The sequence below is a fragment of the Ranitomeya imitator genome, chromosome 1 (assembly GCF_032444005.1).
Source record: "Ranitomeya imitator isolate aRanImi1 chromosome 1, aRanImi1.pri, whole genome shotgun sequence".
In the NCBI taxonomy this organism is placed as follows: Eukaryota; Metazoa; Chordata; class Amphibia; order Anura; family Dendrobatidae; genus Ranitomeya; species Ranitomeya imitator.
The window spans coordinates 130,248,141-130,263,694 of NC_091282.1; the positions used below are offsets into that span (position 1 = coordinate 130,248,141).

Genomic DNA, 15,554 nt, shown 5'->3' on the forward strand with positions numbered 1-15,554 from the left:
CACAGGCCAGTTGGGAGTTTGCACAGATAAAATAATTTTTAATGTTTAGAATTACTCCTGTGCAGGTTCTTGTGTGTAATATGCCGACCACCTGGTACTGTCAAAGCAAGTGTAACATGGATAAAGCTCCCTCTCTGCTGCCAAAAGCTATTTATTCCAGGCTATGTGCATCTTTTTTTAAATATATTGGTGGTCAGACCCCTTTATATAAAGTTTTAAGCCTGATTCAAGTGTTTGATTTTTCTGTTGTGGGAGTGTTTCTCCCAGTAATACAGGCTGGATGTGAGCTGTGAGTGTATCCATAGAGCTGCCTGCTTTATTAGCGCATGTGTTGACACCACTTTTATCCTGCACTTATTTCTTTTTCATGGTTTTTTTTCTCCTCCTTCTGTTTAGTCTGTCTTCTTTGTCCTCTCGGAGACTGCGGGTGCTTTGATGCATTTGTAACACTGCTGCAAAGCACTCTGCTAAAATAAAGGACTCTGACACACTGCGAAAGCAAAAAAAAAAGTAGAACGTTTTTCATGAAAATTGTTTTGAAAGTTGCTTAACCTTTCTCTAAGGGAGGAAAGAAAAAATTGTCTGCATGGCTTTTTAAGCTTTTTGTTTCTGTGCTGCCACAATAATTTTATAGCTTTATCTCATAGATTCCTATTTTTTTTTTTCCTTTTGTGCAGGACCTCAGAAATTACCAGTACACAATTCCACATGTTGAAGATTTGTTAATTCACATGGAAATGGGAAAAAGCTGCATAATGATTCCTTCAAAGCGACATAATGAGGTCTGCAAGGTTTCATTCATACGGATATCAGACCTATTATAACTTGTGCTCTAACATGCATATTATTTTCTTTTTTCTTTAAGATCCTTAAAGTAATTCATTCTTGCAATGAACATGTCATAAGCATCGGTGCCAGCTTCAGTCTGGATGCAGACTCTCATCTGGTTTGTGTGCAGAACAGTGATGGAATCTATCAGACACAAGCTAACAGTGCTGCTGGACAGCCTAGAAAAGGTAAGAATCCATACTGGCAAAAAGCTTTACCTTAATGATAATCTCATATATCTGATGAACGGATTTACTTCTATATAAACTGTTGTTGTAGTAAAGCCTTGGTTTTAGCATATAATTGTCTCCTTACTCGACTGCTGTATAGGCTGCCATTACTATAAATGCATCTAATCATCTGAGATTAAATCTGGATGGCTCCGAGCCTGTAAGTTCTGTTGGTGTGACAGACTGTATAATGAGCAGTCACAATGCCCAGTATGCATGCCTTTTTATTATCCCTTTACTTAGGGTACCGTCACACTATACGATTTACCTACGATCACGACCAGCGATATGACCTGGCCGTGATCGTAGGTAAATCGTAGTGTGGTCGCTGGGGAGCTGTCACACATACAGCTCTCCAGCGACCAACGATGCCGAGGTCCCTGGGTAACCAGGGTAAACATCGGGTAACTAAGCGCAGGACCGCGCTTAGTTACCCGATGTTTACCCTGGTTACAAGCGTTAAACTAAATAAAAACAAACAGCACATACTTACATTCTGGTGTCCGTCAGGTCCCTTGCAGTCTGCTTCCCGCACTCAGTGACTGCCGGCCGTAAAGTGAAAGTGAAAGCACAGCCGCTGTGCTCTGCTTTCACTTTACGGCCGGCAGTCACAGTGCGGGAAGCAGACGGCAAGGGACCTGACGGACACCAGAATGTAAGTATGTGCTGTTTGTTTTTTTTTAGTTTAACGCTTGTAACCAGGGTAAACATCGGGTAACTAAGCGCGGTCCTGCGCTTAGTTACCCGATGTTTACCCTGGTTACAAGCGAACGCATCGCTGGATCGCATCGCTAGATCGGTGTCACACACACCGATCTAGCGATGACAGCGAGAGATCCAGCGATGAAAGAAAGTTATAAACGATCTGCTACGACGTACGATTCTCAGCAGGATCCCTGATCGCTGCTGCGTGTCAGACACAGCGATATCGTAACGATATCGCTGGAACGTCACGAATCGTACCGTCGTAGCGATCGAAATGTTATAGTGTGACGGTACCCTTAGAGTTGAGCAAAAAGATTTGTAAGACCCCTGTCCAATGGCCACATCAGAAGTCCGTGGCTGCTGGACCTCATGCCTGTCGATACCTCTTCTGATTATTAGACCAGATGTTATGTTGTGGCATAACACATGCAAGACTTTCATTTCAATCTTTAGATACATTTTTGTTTGTCATTAGGAAATGAGGATGTTTTTTTTTTTTTTTCCTTTTGAAGAGCTCAAGTAACAGAAAAAAAGCCCTTGCTCAGTCTTAACTCACTGGGAGAGCTGACTGGGATCTCTCAATAACCAGCAACTGTGCTGGGGAGACACTCAGTGCTCATGGTCTCGTAGTAGAATTGTCACAAGACTAGGAACATGAGTTACACGCTTCTGATTCATTAAAGGGAATCTGTCACCTCAAAATTCGCCTATAAGCTGTGGCCACCGGCATCAAGGGCTTATGTAACCTGAAAGATAAGAAAAACAAGTTATATTATACCAGGGGCGGTCCCGGTGCGGTCCGATGAGCGTTGCAGGTCCAGGTTCGGCGCCTCCCATCTTCATATGATGACGTCCTCTTCTTTTCTTCCTGCGGCGGCTCCTGCGCAGGCGAACTTTATCTGCTCTGCCCTGTCGAGGGCAGAGCAAAATACTGCAGTGCGCAGGCGCTGGGAAAGGTCAGAGAGGCCCGGCGCCTGCGCGCTGCAGTACTTTGCTCTGCCCTCAACAGGGCAGACAATGTACGACTGCGCAGGAGCCGCGTCAAGAAGCAAAGAGCACGACATCGTATGAAGATTGGAGGTGCCGGACCTGCGACGCCCATCGGACTGGACCGCAGCGGGACCGGCTCTGGGTGAGTATAATATAACTTGTTTTTCTTCTCTTTCAGGTTACATCAAGGGCTTATCTACAGCATTACAGAATGCCGTAGATAAGCCCCTGATGCCGGTGGCCTTAGCTTACAGGCGAATTTTGGGGTGTCAGATTCCCTTTAAGAGGTGTACACTTCTTAATGAATCTGGCACATCAAACAAGTGGCTAGCGCCTCCTCACGAGTTTTACTGTGGTGAAAACCTTTGAATCTGGCCCTATGAGTCTTTAAAAAAAAAAAAAAAAAGTGGCTAGTATAAAAATTACAAGATTACTAATTTTCTTTTCCTAATGGAGATTTTAACGTGTGAAAAAAAATCCAAAATTGCCAGAAATTAGACTGATACGTATCTGCTTTTGATTCACTTTAAGAATGATTGATTTCTCCTACGCCTCATTGGGGGACACAGGACCATGGGTGTTATGCTGCTGCCACTAGGAGGACACTAAGTTAACACAGAAAGATTAACTCCTCCTCTGCAGTATACGGTGGTACAGCGGGGTCACGGAAGGCAGGGTCCCTTCCTCAGGAAGCTGGTGGCGGCAGAAGTGGGGCAATGCTGTGGGTCTGGTAGCGGCAGTGAGGCAGAGCTGGAGCAGGGTCCCTCCAGGATTCGGGGGCAGCAGAGTTGTGGCTATGCTGGGGCGGTACGGAGTGTACCTGAGCAGGGTCCCTTTTTCCAGATGCCGGCGGCAGAAATGTGGCGGCGCCGCTGCCCGGTGTCCACGGTGAGCAGACGGCATCACCGCTTTGCATGCGGCCGTCTTCCTGAATCCATGGGCCACCGAAGGCATCATGAAAATGGCCGCCGGAGGCCGCGCGTGTGCAGATTTTCCTGAAGTAGAGTGCTGCCAAGCGTATACCTCCTTGTCCCTCTCCTGCGACGTCTGGGGCACGAATAACTTTACTGTGGCGACGGTTCCTTTTATGGCCCGATCTAATACCTCCCCCCGGCAAGACGGCGAGGGTGTGGGCAGCAGCGCCTCCACATTTCTACCGCCAGCATCCTGAAAAATGGACCCAGCTCAGTTGCACTCCGCACCGCCGCAGCATCGGCACACCTCTGCCGCAACCCCTTAGTAAGCCTGCGTCTGCACTATAAGATGCACCCCCCATTTTCCTCCCAAATTTTTTTTGGTGGAAAGTGCGTCTTGTAGTCTGAAAAATACAGTACCTCAGTTTGGCTTATGATATAGAAGAGCCATATTATTTAGACCTCGAGATACATGGTCACTTTCAGTCTCCTTTTAGAGTCCCACTATGTAGCTAGGCTGCACCCACTTGGTGGGATGTGATTGATGTGCAGGAGGGGCTGAAGATGCCGGCAGGTAATTGGTGGTTTTCAGGATCCTGGATTATTCGTGTCACATAGAACCTGGGCCACAACGCATATGACCTAATTCCAGAGAGAAATGTTTCCATGTGCAATGAATGATTCATGAGGAAAGGATTGCAGTTGTTATCATATGATTATAATAACTTTATTGGCTGCATGTGCTCCTAAAATATATATAATTTGGGTTACAGTAATTCAGTGCAGAATGTGCTATAAATTTTAGAATTTGGGAAAGTGATGAAATGTCCTATAAATGTCTGTTCTGATCCTGATCTAAGGATCTCAGCGTTTAGGTGAGATGAATCTGTGCTGCTATTTATGTACATGCTCAGTAGTGAGGCCGGGCTGTGGATTCGGGGTCTGGAGTCAGGGAAATTGAGGAGTCGGAGCTTTGGCTTACCGACTCCACAGCCCTGATGTCCTCTGCTTTTGTGAGTTTCTGGTGAATGTCTTCATACAAATGATCCACTGTATGAAATGCATAAGTAACCTGTACTAATGTGTGTTGTCCTATTGCTTCCTAGTTACTGGAGCAAGTTTTGTTGTCTTTAATGGTGCACTGAAAACGTCATCAGGATTCCTTGCGAAATCTAGCATAGTAGAAGGTATGTGAAAATGTATAGCTGCACATTCGGGCAACAGCTGTCGCAAGTGTCTGGATATCTTAACATCTTCACTGACTTTTACAGGGTGCACATGTCTCAGACTCTCTTTAACCCCTTTCTGACATGACATACTATCCCGTCGAGGTGGGGTGGGCCCGTATGACCACCGACGGGATAGTACATCATAAGCGATCGGCCGCGCCCACGGGGGGAGCACGGCCGATCGCGGCCGGGTCTCAGCTGACTATCGCAGCTGACATCTGGCACAATGTGCCAGGAGCGGTCACGGACCGCCCCCGGCACTCTAACCCCCAGCACACTGCGATCAAACATGATTGCAGTGTTCCGGCGGTATAGGGAAGCATCGCGCAGGGAAGGGGCTCCCTGCGGGCTTCCCTGAGACCCCCGGAGCAACGCGATGTGATCGTGTTGCTGCGAGGGTCTCTTACCTCCTCCTCTCTGCAGCAGGCCCGGATCCAAGATGGCCGCGGCATCCGTATCCTGCAGGGAGGTGGCTTCACAGCGCCTGCTCACTGCTCTGTGCATGTCAGATCGCTGATCTGACACAGTGCACAGCAAAGTGTCAGATCAGCGATCTTACACTATAACATGATGCCCCCATCCCCTGGGGCAATGTTATGTTAGTGTAAAAAAAAAAAAATATCCAAATGTGTAAAAAAAAAAAAAAAAAAATTTTCTCCTTCGCCTCATTGGGGGACACAGACCGTGGGTGTATGCTGCTGCCAATAGGAGGCTGACACTAAGTGATACAAAAAAAAAAGTTAGCTCCTCCCCTGCAGTATACACCCTCCTGCTGGCTCTCGGCTCCTCCCCTGCAGTATACACCCTCCTGCTGGCTCTCGGCTCCTCCCCTGCAGTATACACCCTCCTGCTGGCTCTCAGCTAACCAGTTCTTGCTTAGTGTCTGTAGGAGGCACATGGGTCTGTTTCAGACCCCAACGTTTTTATTTTATTGTTTACTTTTCTGTAAATTTTTATTTGTTAATTAACGGAGTGAAGGGAGCGACGGATCCTTTCAAGGTTCCGATCTCCCCCGAACCATCAACAGGCGAGCGCGGCGAGTATACCTCCCCCGTACCCTTTCCTGCGACGTGGGAAGCCATGCCTGAGCTCACTTCAGGGGCGACGGTTCCTTTCATGCTCCCGATCTCCCCACACCAGCAGCAGGCGACCACATGGAGTGTCGCCTCCATGTATCCTCTCCTGGAGCCAGGCCTAATGCCGGACAACTGGCCCTGTCCACCCGGACTGAACTCCGTGGATGTACCGAGGCCCCTCTCTATGGCGTCCGAGCAGCCCCCACTGTCCCACCACTGTGAAAGCGGATGGCACAAGGAGGCGGACGGTTCCTCTCCACCTCCCTAACAAAGGTATGATGGATTGAGGCTTATCCCTGCACCGTCCACGCTGCACAGAACAGCGCTGAAACCCACATCCACGGCGGCTCCATGCCGGGACGCGCACCAATGGTGAGGGGATCCATCTTCAGTGGGATATTCACATGCTGACAGGCAGCCTCAGCCACTTCCCTGTGGCCCACCTCTCTGAGGTAACGCTCTGGATGGCTGCAAAAATTTAGTCCCCGGCTTCGGCCGATTTGTAGGCCGCATCCTGGAAGTCTTGCCTGGAACGACCCACTGGTGACGTCCGCCGGCTACAGAAATTTAGGCCCCGGCTTAGGCCTATTCAACATCGTGTCTGTGGCTCCGCCCCCCAAATTGGCACTTCTCGCTCTCTGCGAGATTTTATCAACTCTGCAGCTCCCGGTGGCCATCTTGGTCCACCCGGCCAGCTCACACTGGGGTGACAGTATTTTCTCTATCGCCTCATTGGGGGACACAGGAACCATGGGTGTATGCTGCTGCCACTAGGAGGCTGACACTATGCAAATAAAAAAAAGTTAGCTCCTCCTCTGCAGTGTACACCCCACCGACAGGAAGTAGGATATTCAGTTTAGCTTAGTGTCAGTAGGAGGTGGACATGGGTCTTTCATTAGACCCCTATCTACCTGAGTGTGCGTCGTTCCTTTTCAGGTACCACGGAGGGATACAGGGTGGTCAGTCACACCTGTAGTCCCACAAAGAGACTATGAGTACGGCGTGTACTGCCACCCCGTATCCTCATATGTCTAGTCGGCAGGACCCCAGCCCCTAACACAGAAGCGTGTTGAGGTGATTCAGACCCGGGCCTGCCTCCGTCTCCCACCCACTCGCCCACCAGAGCCTGTTGGTTCGAGGAGACACGGACGTCCCACTATGCTGGATTATCGGACGTCCGATCTTGGATGGGGAGGTACTCTCTCTCTCTCTCCCCCCAGGTACAGAGATAAGAAGATCACAGAAGAAAGAAGAGGGGAAGAAAAAAAAAAAAAAAAATTCCTTTATTTTAATAGTGGGCCCCTTAATTCAGGTTACCTTTGCAGCAGTTTTAGGGCTCTCCTCAACACTTCCCCCGTGCTCCGGTGGTCATGTGATGTAATCTAGGTCCCGGCCTCTTCCAGGCCTAGCTGCAGTGTGGGGCATCGGGGGTCTTTTCCCCTTTAATTTTGCGGGTATTTGGGGCTGCAGGCATTGTTTTGCAGCGTTTTTCAATCCTCCGCGCCGCTCCCCCATCCTCCGGCTTTCACCAGCTCTAATTTAGGTCCCGGCTTCACTCGGGCCTAGCTGCAGGGCTGGCTCCGCCCCTCTTCTTCCTGCTTTTCGGGCGGGCTTTTTTCCCACCTTGCTCTTAGTCAGCTCCTTCCTGCCGGGACTTAGCTCCGCCCCTTCACTTGGCTCCGCCCCCTGGTCCCGTCTCAGAGCAGGCTTTTCAGCATGTGTCCCTGCAGTGTGCGCTTTTTCACTCCTGGTCCTGGACACCCTCTTGTGACTGCCATTTTTCCTATTGATCCAGATCGTACTTGTTTCCTGTGGAGCCTTCTCTTCCTGGCACAGCAGCCCTACAGTCTGGAGCTGAATACAGGATGACTGCTCCTACTGTGAGTAGCTGCTCTGCAGCCCGACACTCTCCTCGGCTCTCCTATCCCCTAATGTTCTGGCATCAGTTAATGGGTCTGCTCATCATGAACCCACCGCCCAGGAGTTCCTACCCCGGGTGAGACCGAGGCCCCTATCGCTGGGTGGGCTTTCCTTCTGTCTCGGTCTGTGGCGGACCTCACCAGGATGTTTCGTCCCTGGTGTCCGTGCTTGACAGATTGTCCCTCCCAGCCCCCCGCAGTTGCCAGTGGGTCACAGGATTCTCCATCCGGCCTTTTCAACACCGGTCACAAGAGATCCAGACAGGAGCGAAATTCTGTCCTTTTCCCGATCCATCTCGCCCTCCGGTCTGGCACGGTGAGATCCCTCTTCCAGATCCTCCTCTCCCGAGTCAGACGGGCGTCCTCGGTCATGTTTTAAGAGGAAGATTCAGACTTTTTCACTACAGGCCTCTAGCATGAGTGATAAAGTGCAAAGCCTTATTGTTGCAGTCAACCAGACCTTAGGCATCATGGATACCTCTACGGAACCCGCAGAAAAGGCGGTTTTGTTTAGACGGTCAAAACCAACTTCCAAGGTCTTTGCTCCACACAGTGAATTTGTTGTGGTACTTGCCAGGGGAAAGGTGAACCATACCAGATGCTTTCAGACAGGGAAGCGTCTCGGCATCCTATATCCCTTCTCCCCTGAGCTCATCGCTAACTGGACTGATTCCTCGGCAGCGGACTCGTCAGTCCCCAGACTGTCCGCCAACATGATCCTTCCACTTTCTAATGCAGCATCCCTCATGGATTCCAAGGATACAATTATAGAATCGCTGGGAAAATCAGCCTTTTGAAGTGGCTGCTTCTGCTTTGTGCCTCGGCCATTGCCTCTACCTGGGTCTCAAGGACCACAGCTAGATGGACCAAACAGCCTTGTAAGGGTACCACGGCTGGACCTCTTCCGGGGGAGCTGGCCGACCTGACGGACCAGATTTCCTATGCAGGGAAATATTTGGTAGCTGTCTCCCTAGATGCGCGTCTTGTGCAGCTCAGGTATCCAGCAATATGGTGACCATCTGGCGGAATATTTGGCTCAAGACATGGCAGGTGGACTTGTTTTCAAAGAAGTCCCTTACCAGCCTCCTTTTCCAGGGGGCCAGTCTTTGACTACATGCTGGAACAAATTATTAAGGATATGGCAGTTCAGCTCCCTTTTTGTCCTTTCGCTGGTTCGCGGCGTCAGAATATTCCTCTGGCTAGCACAGACCGCGGTCTCGCCTGGCTAGAGAAAAGGCTTCCTTCAAGCCTACCCCTTCCTGGCGTTCCCTCAATTCCCATGGTAGGTCCACCAGGCCCAGACCTGGCAGATCTTCCTTGGCATAACTCGTGCTAAGGGCCCAGCGTTCCTCCCAGTTTGGGCGGGCGTCTGTTTTTCTTTTTTGCAGGGACGTTTGGCTTGCCTCGGTCGAGGTCAGGGAGGTGGTATCCTCTGGATACAAGATGGGGTTCGCTTTGCGGCCCCGGAATCGCTTCTTCGAATCCCACCCTCTAAAGGATCCTAATCTGATCCCAGGTTTCTTTGCGCGTAATGCCTTTCTTCTTTGTTCGGAGGTTATCGTTTCCATCTCAGAGTAGGAACGCTTCACAGGTTTCTATTCAAACCTGCTTGTAGTGCCGAAGAAGAACGGCACAGTTCGACCCATCTGGTTCCTAAGTTAGTGAACAAAAGGTTCCGCCTGCGGCATTTCAGGATGGAGTCCCTCTGTTCAGTATTGGCTTGCATGGAACCACAGGAATTCCTGTGCTCCATAGATATCCAAGAAGCCTATCTTGATGTTCTGATTTTCCCAGCACACCTGTGTCTCCTGCGTTTTGTGGCGCAGAAGAGTCATTTCCAGTTCATCGCCCTGCCACTCGGTCTTGTGACCGCACCCAGTGTCTTCATAAAGATCATGGCTACATTTATGGCCATTTTGAGGATCAGGGGCCTAGTGCTCATTCCGTACCTCGAAGACATCATCAAGGCTCCGCCCCTCTCTCAGGCCCAGGAGAGTGACAATCGTCCTCGACTCCCTGTCCCGTTTCTGGTGGCTGATCAGCAGAACAAAGTTTTGTCTTGTTCCGAGTCAGTGCCTCGTCTTCTAAGGCATGCTGTTCGACACCTGTCAGTCAAGGGTTTTTGTTATTTTTTTCTTCTCAAGGAGAAACGGGCAATTCTCCAGGACGGAGTTCTCTGCAAGGCCCTCGGCTGCCTTCCTTCCGTTCAGCAATGAAGGTCCTGGGACGAATGGTGGCAGCATCGGAAGCGTTCCCTTTTGCGCTGTTCCACTTCAGCAGGCCATCCTTTCTCAGTGGGGCAGGTCTGTGCTGTCTCTGGATCGTCCGATTCGGCCTTCCGTCCGATTCTAATGGTCTCTCAGCTGGTGGCTGTCATCCCCTCTCATTCCCCAGGTCCGGTAGTTCCTTCTCGCCCATGGCAGGTGGTGACGACGGTCGCCAGCCTTCCCGGCTGGGGTGCGGTTTCCCGCAATCCGTCAGTTAAAGGGGCGTTGGTCGGAGCAAGATTCTCCTCTGCCGATCGACATCCTTGAGATAGCGGCCATTCTTCTGTCCCTGAGTCACTGGGAAAAGGTTCTCAGAGGTCTGCCAGTCAGAATCCAGACGTCCAATGCCACGGCTGTGGCATATGTCAAACACCAGGGAGGGAATCAGTCTCTTGGAAATGGCGGAGGTATCCAAGATCCTCTTCTGGGCAGAGGCGACGGTTCCGGCACTATCCGCAGTGCATATTCCCGGCGTTGGTAACTAGGCCGCGGTGTTTTTCTCTGCCACGAGGGCCTTTCGGCAGGAGAGTGGTCCCTGCATCGGGAGGTCTTCCTTCAAATTTGCCTTTGATGGGGATCTCCGGACGCGGATCTCTTGGCGTCGCGACTGCTTAGGAAGGTTCCACCGTTTGTTTCCAGGTCCGCGATCCTCTTGTAGTGGAGACCGATGCTTTGGCCATTCCTGGGTCGCATTTTGTATTTCCCTGTCTGTTTCCTCCCCTTCCCTTCTTCCCAGGCTGTTGAAGATCATTGCGGAGGGGGTGCCGGTCTTTCTGATCGCACCAGATTGGCCCAGAAGGTTCTGGTTCGCTGAGATCGTCAATCTCCTCACGGACTTCCACTGGAGGCCCCAGACAGGCCAGATCTTCTGTCCCAAGGACCGATCTGCCACCAGAGTTCTTGGTTGCTCAATTTAACATCTTGGCTGTTGAATCCTTCCATTTGGCCTTTTCTCAAGGCGGGACTTGATGCTGGCCTTGCCCTTAGTCCTCTAAAGGGTCAGGTAGCAACGCTTTCCATTCTCTTACTGAAGTCCCATTTCAGAAGTCCTTGACTTCCCGTTCTCAGGTCAGATATTTAGATCTGAGAGACCTCGGTGGTTGATGCCTCTTAATGGCTAACTGAAAAGATGGTAGTAAATTGCAAACCTTCGAGACTTCTCAGGCATCATCAGGCATAGACTAATTCAATTCCAAATATTTGTCTATCACGGTACAAGGATATATATCCGTCCCGTTCTCAGGTCAGAACTTTTCTTCAAGGAGTGGTGCATGCAGCTCTCTTGTACTGGACTCTCGTGGATCCCAAGGACCTTAATCTTGTTCTGGAGGCTCAGTGGGGTTCCCCCCCCCCCCTTGAACCTCCCCATGAGGCCTCACTGTCTGTTCTGTCCTGCAAGGTGTCGTTTCTGGTGGCCATCACCTCCATTAGGCGCGTCTCGGAGTTGGTGGCTCTCTCCTGTCGCCCCATTTCTTGGTTCTTCACCAAGATAAGGTAGTTTTACGGCCATCGTCGCCTTTTCTTCCCAGGATGGTGTCCTCCTTGTTACTTCAATAAGATCGTCCTTCCCACCTTTTTGTTCTGCTCCGACCTATTCTCTGGCGTGTTCGCTGAACAGGCCAGACCTGGTCAGGGCGGTGAGGATCTATTTGTCTAGGACCACCTTCTTTAGGAAGACGGACTGTCTATTTGTCATTCCAGACGGTGCGCCAAGAAGCCTGCCAGCCTCCAAGGTTATGATTGTTCTCTGGATCAGACCTGCTATTCTGGAGGCTTACCGGGTCAGGAACAGAGTGACTCCTCCTGGGATTAAGACTCACTCTGCCCCGGGCAGTGGGCGCCTCCTGGGCGGTACACCATGGGGCATCCGCCCATACAACTTTACAAGGCAACCTGGTGTTCCATTCACTCATTTGCCAAATGTTATAAGCTCCATACCTACGCTTCGGCAGTTGCCAGCCTAGGCGGAAGGATCTTGCAGGCAGCAGTGGTAAGTTCTCCGACCTGAATGGAGTTTTTTTCTGCTGTTCCCACCCCAGGGACTGCTTTGGGACATCCCATGGTTCCTGTGTCCCCCAATGAGGCGATAGAGAAAACAGGATTTTTGGTTGCTTACCGTAAAATCTGTTTCTCGGAGCCTTCATTGGGGGACACAGCACCCTCCCAAGTTGAACAGCTCTGTTTTATTGTGTTATATTGTCACAGTTTGACTTTCTATCTTTAACATGTTGCTTCTCCTACTGCTTTCTCACTAACTGAATATCCTACTTCCTGTCGGTGGGGTGTACACTGCAGAGGAGGAGCTAACTTTTTTTATTTGCATAGTGTCAGCCTCCTAGTGGCAGCAGCATACACCCATGGTTCCTGTGTCCCCCAATGAAGGCTCCGAGAAACAGATTTTACGGTAAGCAACCAAAAATCCTGTTTTTGCATTAAAGGGGCACATCGACTCTCTCTGGTCTTAAAGGCGCATGACCAGTATTCCCTGGTCTTAAAGGCGCATGACCAGTATTCCCTGGTCTTAAAGGCGCATGACCAGTATTCCCTGGTCTTAAAGGCGCATGACCAGTATTCCCTGGTCTTAAAGGCGCATGACCAGTATTCCCTGGTCTTAAAGGCGCATGACCAGTATTCCCTGGTCTTAAAGGCGCATGACCAGTATTCCCTGGTCTTAAAGGCGCATGACCAGTATTCCCTGGTCTTAAAGGCGCATGACCAGTATTCTCTGGTCTTAAAGGCGCATGTAAACGTACAGAGAAAGAATATTTGCAACCTAGGGAAAAATAATCAGTTGTGTAACATATGATCCCTTAAAACATCAATTTATTTATATGTATTAAAAGAAACCAATTCCCAGTGAAGAACAAAAATAGATAAACAACAGGATCCAGATGTGCACCTAACCTGTCAAATAGCCCTACACTTAGCTACTATCCCTACCTACCAGTGGAGGTTGGCACCCTAATAGATCGATCTGGCGCCCCCACTCAACGGCGGCTGACCCAAACTCACCCTGATAAATATCTAGCGAGCTACAGGTGGGAAAACAATAAGCTATTAAAAGAAATGAAGGAAGGGCTAGAGAGATAAACTAAGGTGCACAAAGAAATAACCAAATAATAAATAACCCCAAGATTTGTATAGCATCCAGTAACTAAGCTACTTATGTGTGCTGCATACAAGCCATGATCCTATAACATAAGAGCTATACTCATAGTGTGCTGGCTAGGAAAAAAAACTGAAATAAACAAATATAGCCAGCACTAAGAGGTTACAGACTACAACAAAAATAATACTGATAACTGGGGTAGGTAAAATACCCTCAGAATAGCCTGATTCGATGTATGTCAGCAGACTGTTAATAACAGACCCTCTTCAGACAGCCTGAGATAGTATGTGCCAATAGTGCCATGGTAAATGATAGATGGTGTGACAGCATTCATATATAGCTGACATGAAAGACAATATTATTGTCACACAGCACAATAGAAAAATCTATTCCATGTCTAAGCACCAGACTGAAGGCAGATCAATATATCAACAATGCACAGCCTCAGCATATTAGTGTACATGATATACAGGACAGCTAGAGAAGGACATAGGCCAGATCAACTTAGCTGCCAGGTAATCACCCCGACGCGTTTCCCCGCAAGACGGTTCCTCAGGAGGCAGAAATATCAGGAGGCATATGAAATGGATGCAGGCGCCATGATGCTTGGGCAGGCTTGGCGCTATATATGAATGCTATGTCACACCATCTATCATTTACCATGGCACTATTGGCACATACTATCTCAGGCTGTCTGAAGAGGGTCTGTTATTAACAGTCTGCTGACATACATCGAATCAGGCTATTCTGAGGGTATTTTACCTACCCCAGTTATCCGTATTATTTTTGTTGTAGTCTGTAACCTCTTAGTGCTGGCTATATTTGTTTATTTCAGTTTTTTTTCCTAGCCAGCACACTATGAGCATAGCTCTTATGTTATAGGATCATGGCTTGTATGCAGCACACATAAGTAGCTTAGTTACTGGATGCTATACAAATCTTGGGGTTATTTATTATTTGGTTATTTCTTTGTGCACCTTAGTTTATCTCTCTAGCCCTTCCTTCATTTCTTTTAATAGCTTATTGTTTTCCCACCTGTAGCTCGCTAGATATTTATCAGGGTGAGTTTGGGTCAGCCGCCGTTGAGTGGGGGCGCCAGATCGATCTATTAGGGTGCCAACCTCCACTGGTAGGTAGGGATAGTAGCTAAGTGTAGGGCTATTTGACAGGTTAGGTGCACATCTGGATCCTGTTGTTTATCTATTTTTGTTCTTCACTGGGAATTGGTTTCTTAAAGGCGCATGACCAGTATTCTCTGGTCTTAAAGGCGCATGACCAGTATTCTCTGGTCTTAAAGGTGCATGACCAGTATTCTCTGGTCTTAAAGGTGCATGACCAGTATTCTCTGGTCTTAAAGGTGCATGACCAGTATTCTCTGGTCTTAAAGGTGCATGACCAGTATTCTCTGGTCTTAAAGGTGCATGACCAGTATTCTCTGGTCTTAAAGGTGCATGACCAGTATTCTCTGGTCTTAAAGGTGCATGACCAGTATTCTCTGGTCTTAAAGGTGCATGACCAGTATTCTCTGGTCTTAAAGGTGCATGACCAGTATTCCCTGGTCTTAAAGGCGCACGACCAGTATTCCCTGGTCTTAAAGGCGCTTGATCAGTCCGAGGAGCCCTCCGCCGCCGACCCCAGCTTTATCCTCTAGTTCCCCTCAGTGGACTTCTTCACTGACCAATCCATGGTTCTCTGACCAAGAGATTGAATCCCTCTGTGTACCCTCTGTGTTTGGAGTGCTCGCAGGACCAATATACATGGTCCCTTTCCTACATGGGAGCCGTCGGCTAGCAGGGGCCGCAAGTATTCTAGAAACGTGCAGGCGTCTAGAAACATACAGGCATCTAGAAAACGGAAGTTTTTCGTTTCCTGCTCCCTCACCAATGATTTGATGACAACAAGGCTCTGAATATGGATTGGATATTGCCTGAGCTTGCCAGGGCTTCAGAGACTAAACTCCCTCGAGAGCATTTGCCATTCAATTCGGATAAGCGATTCACTGGACAGAAGCCTCAACGTGGGATGCCATGCCTGGCCTGTTTTTTTAAGGGCGATGGGTCCTTTAAAGGGCACCGATCTCCCCACACCATCAACAGACGAGCACAAGGAGTGTCGTCTCCATGTTGCCTCTTCTGCATCCAGGCCTAACGCCAGACAACCTGTCCTGTCGACCTGGAGACCTGTACTCTGTGGACATATAGAGGCACCCTTTTTGGCGTACGAGCTCCCCCCTCTGCATCACCACTATTTAGCGGATGATGCAAGAAGGCGGACAATTCCTCTCCAC

General features: G+C 49.3%; 1 protein-coding gene across 5 annotated transcripts in view; it reads left to right on the plus strand.

The window, feature by feature from the left end:
- Positions 1-15,554, plus strand: part of ZFYVE16 (zinc finger FYVE-type containing 16) — a 103,893-nt gene that overhangs the window by 58,139 nt on the left and 30,200 nt on the right. For all 5 annotated transcript variants that reach the window (XM_069750960.1, XM_069750934.1, XM_069750951.1 and 2 more), the window contains 3 exons: positions 678-782; positions 866-1,016; positions 4,774-4,854. In XM_069750960.1, the coding sequence (XP_069607061.1) occupies positions 678-782; positions 866-1,016; positions 4,774-4,854 (337 nt within the window). The remainder of the gene's footprint in view (positions 1-677; positions 783-865; positions 1,017-4,773; positions 4,855-15,554) is intronic.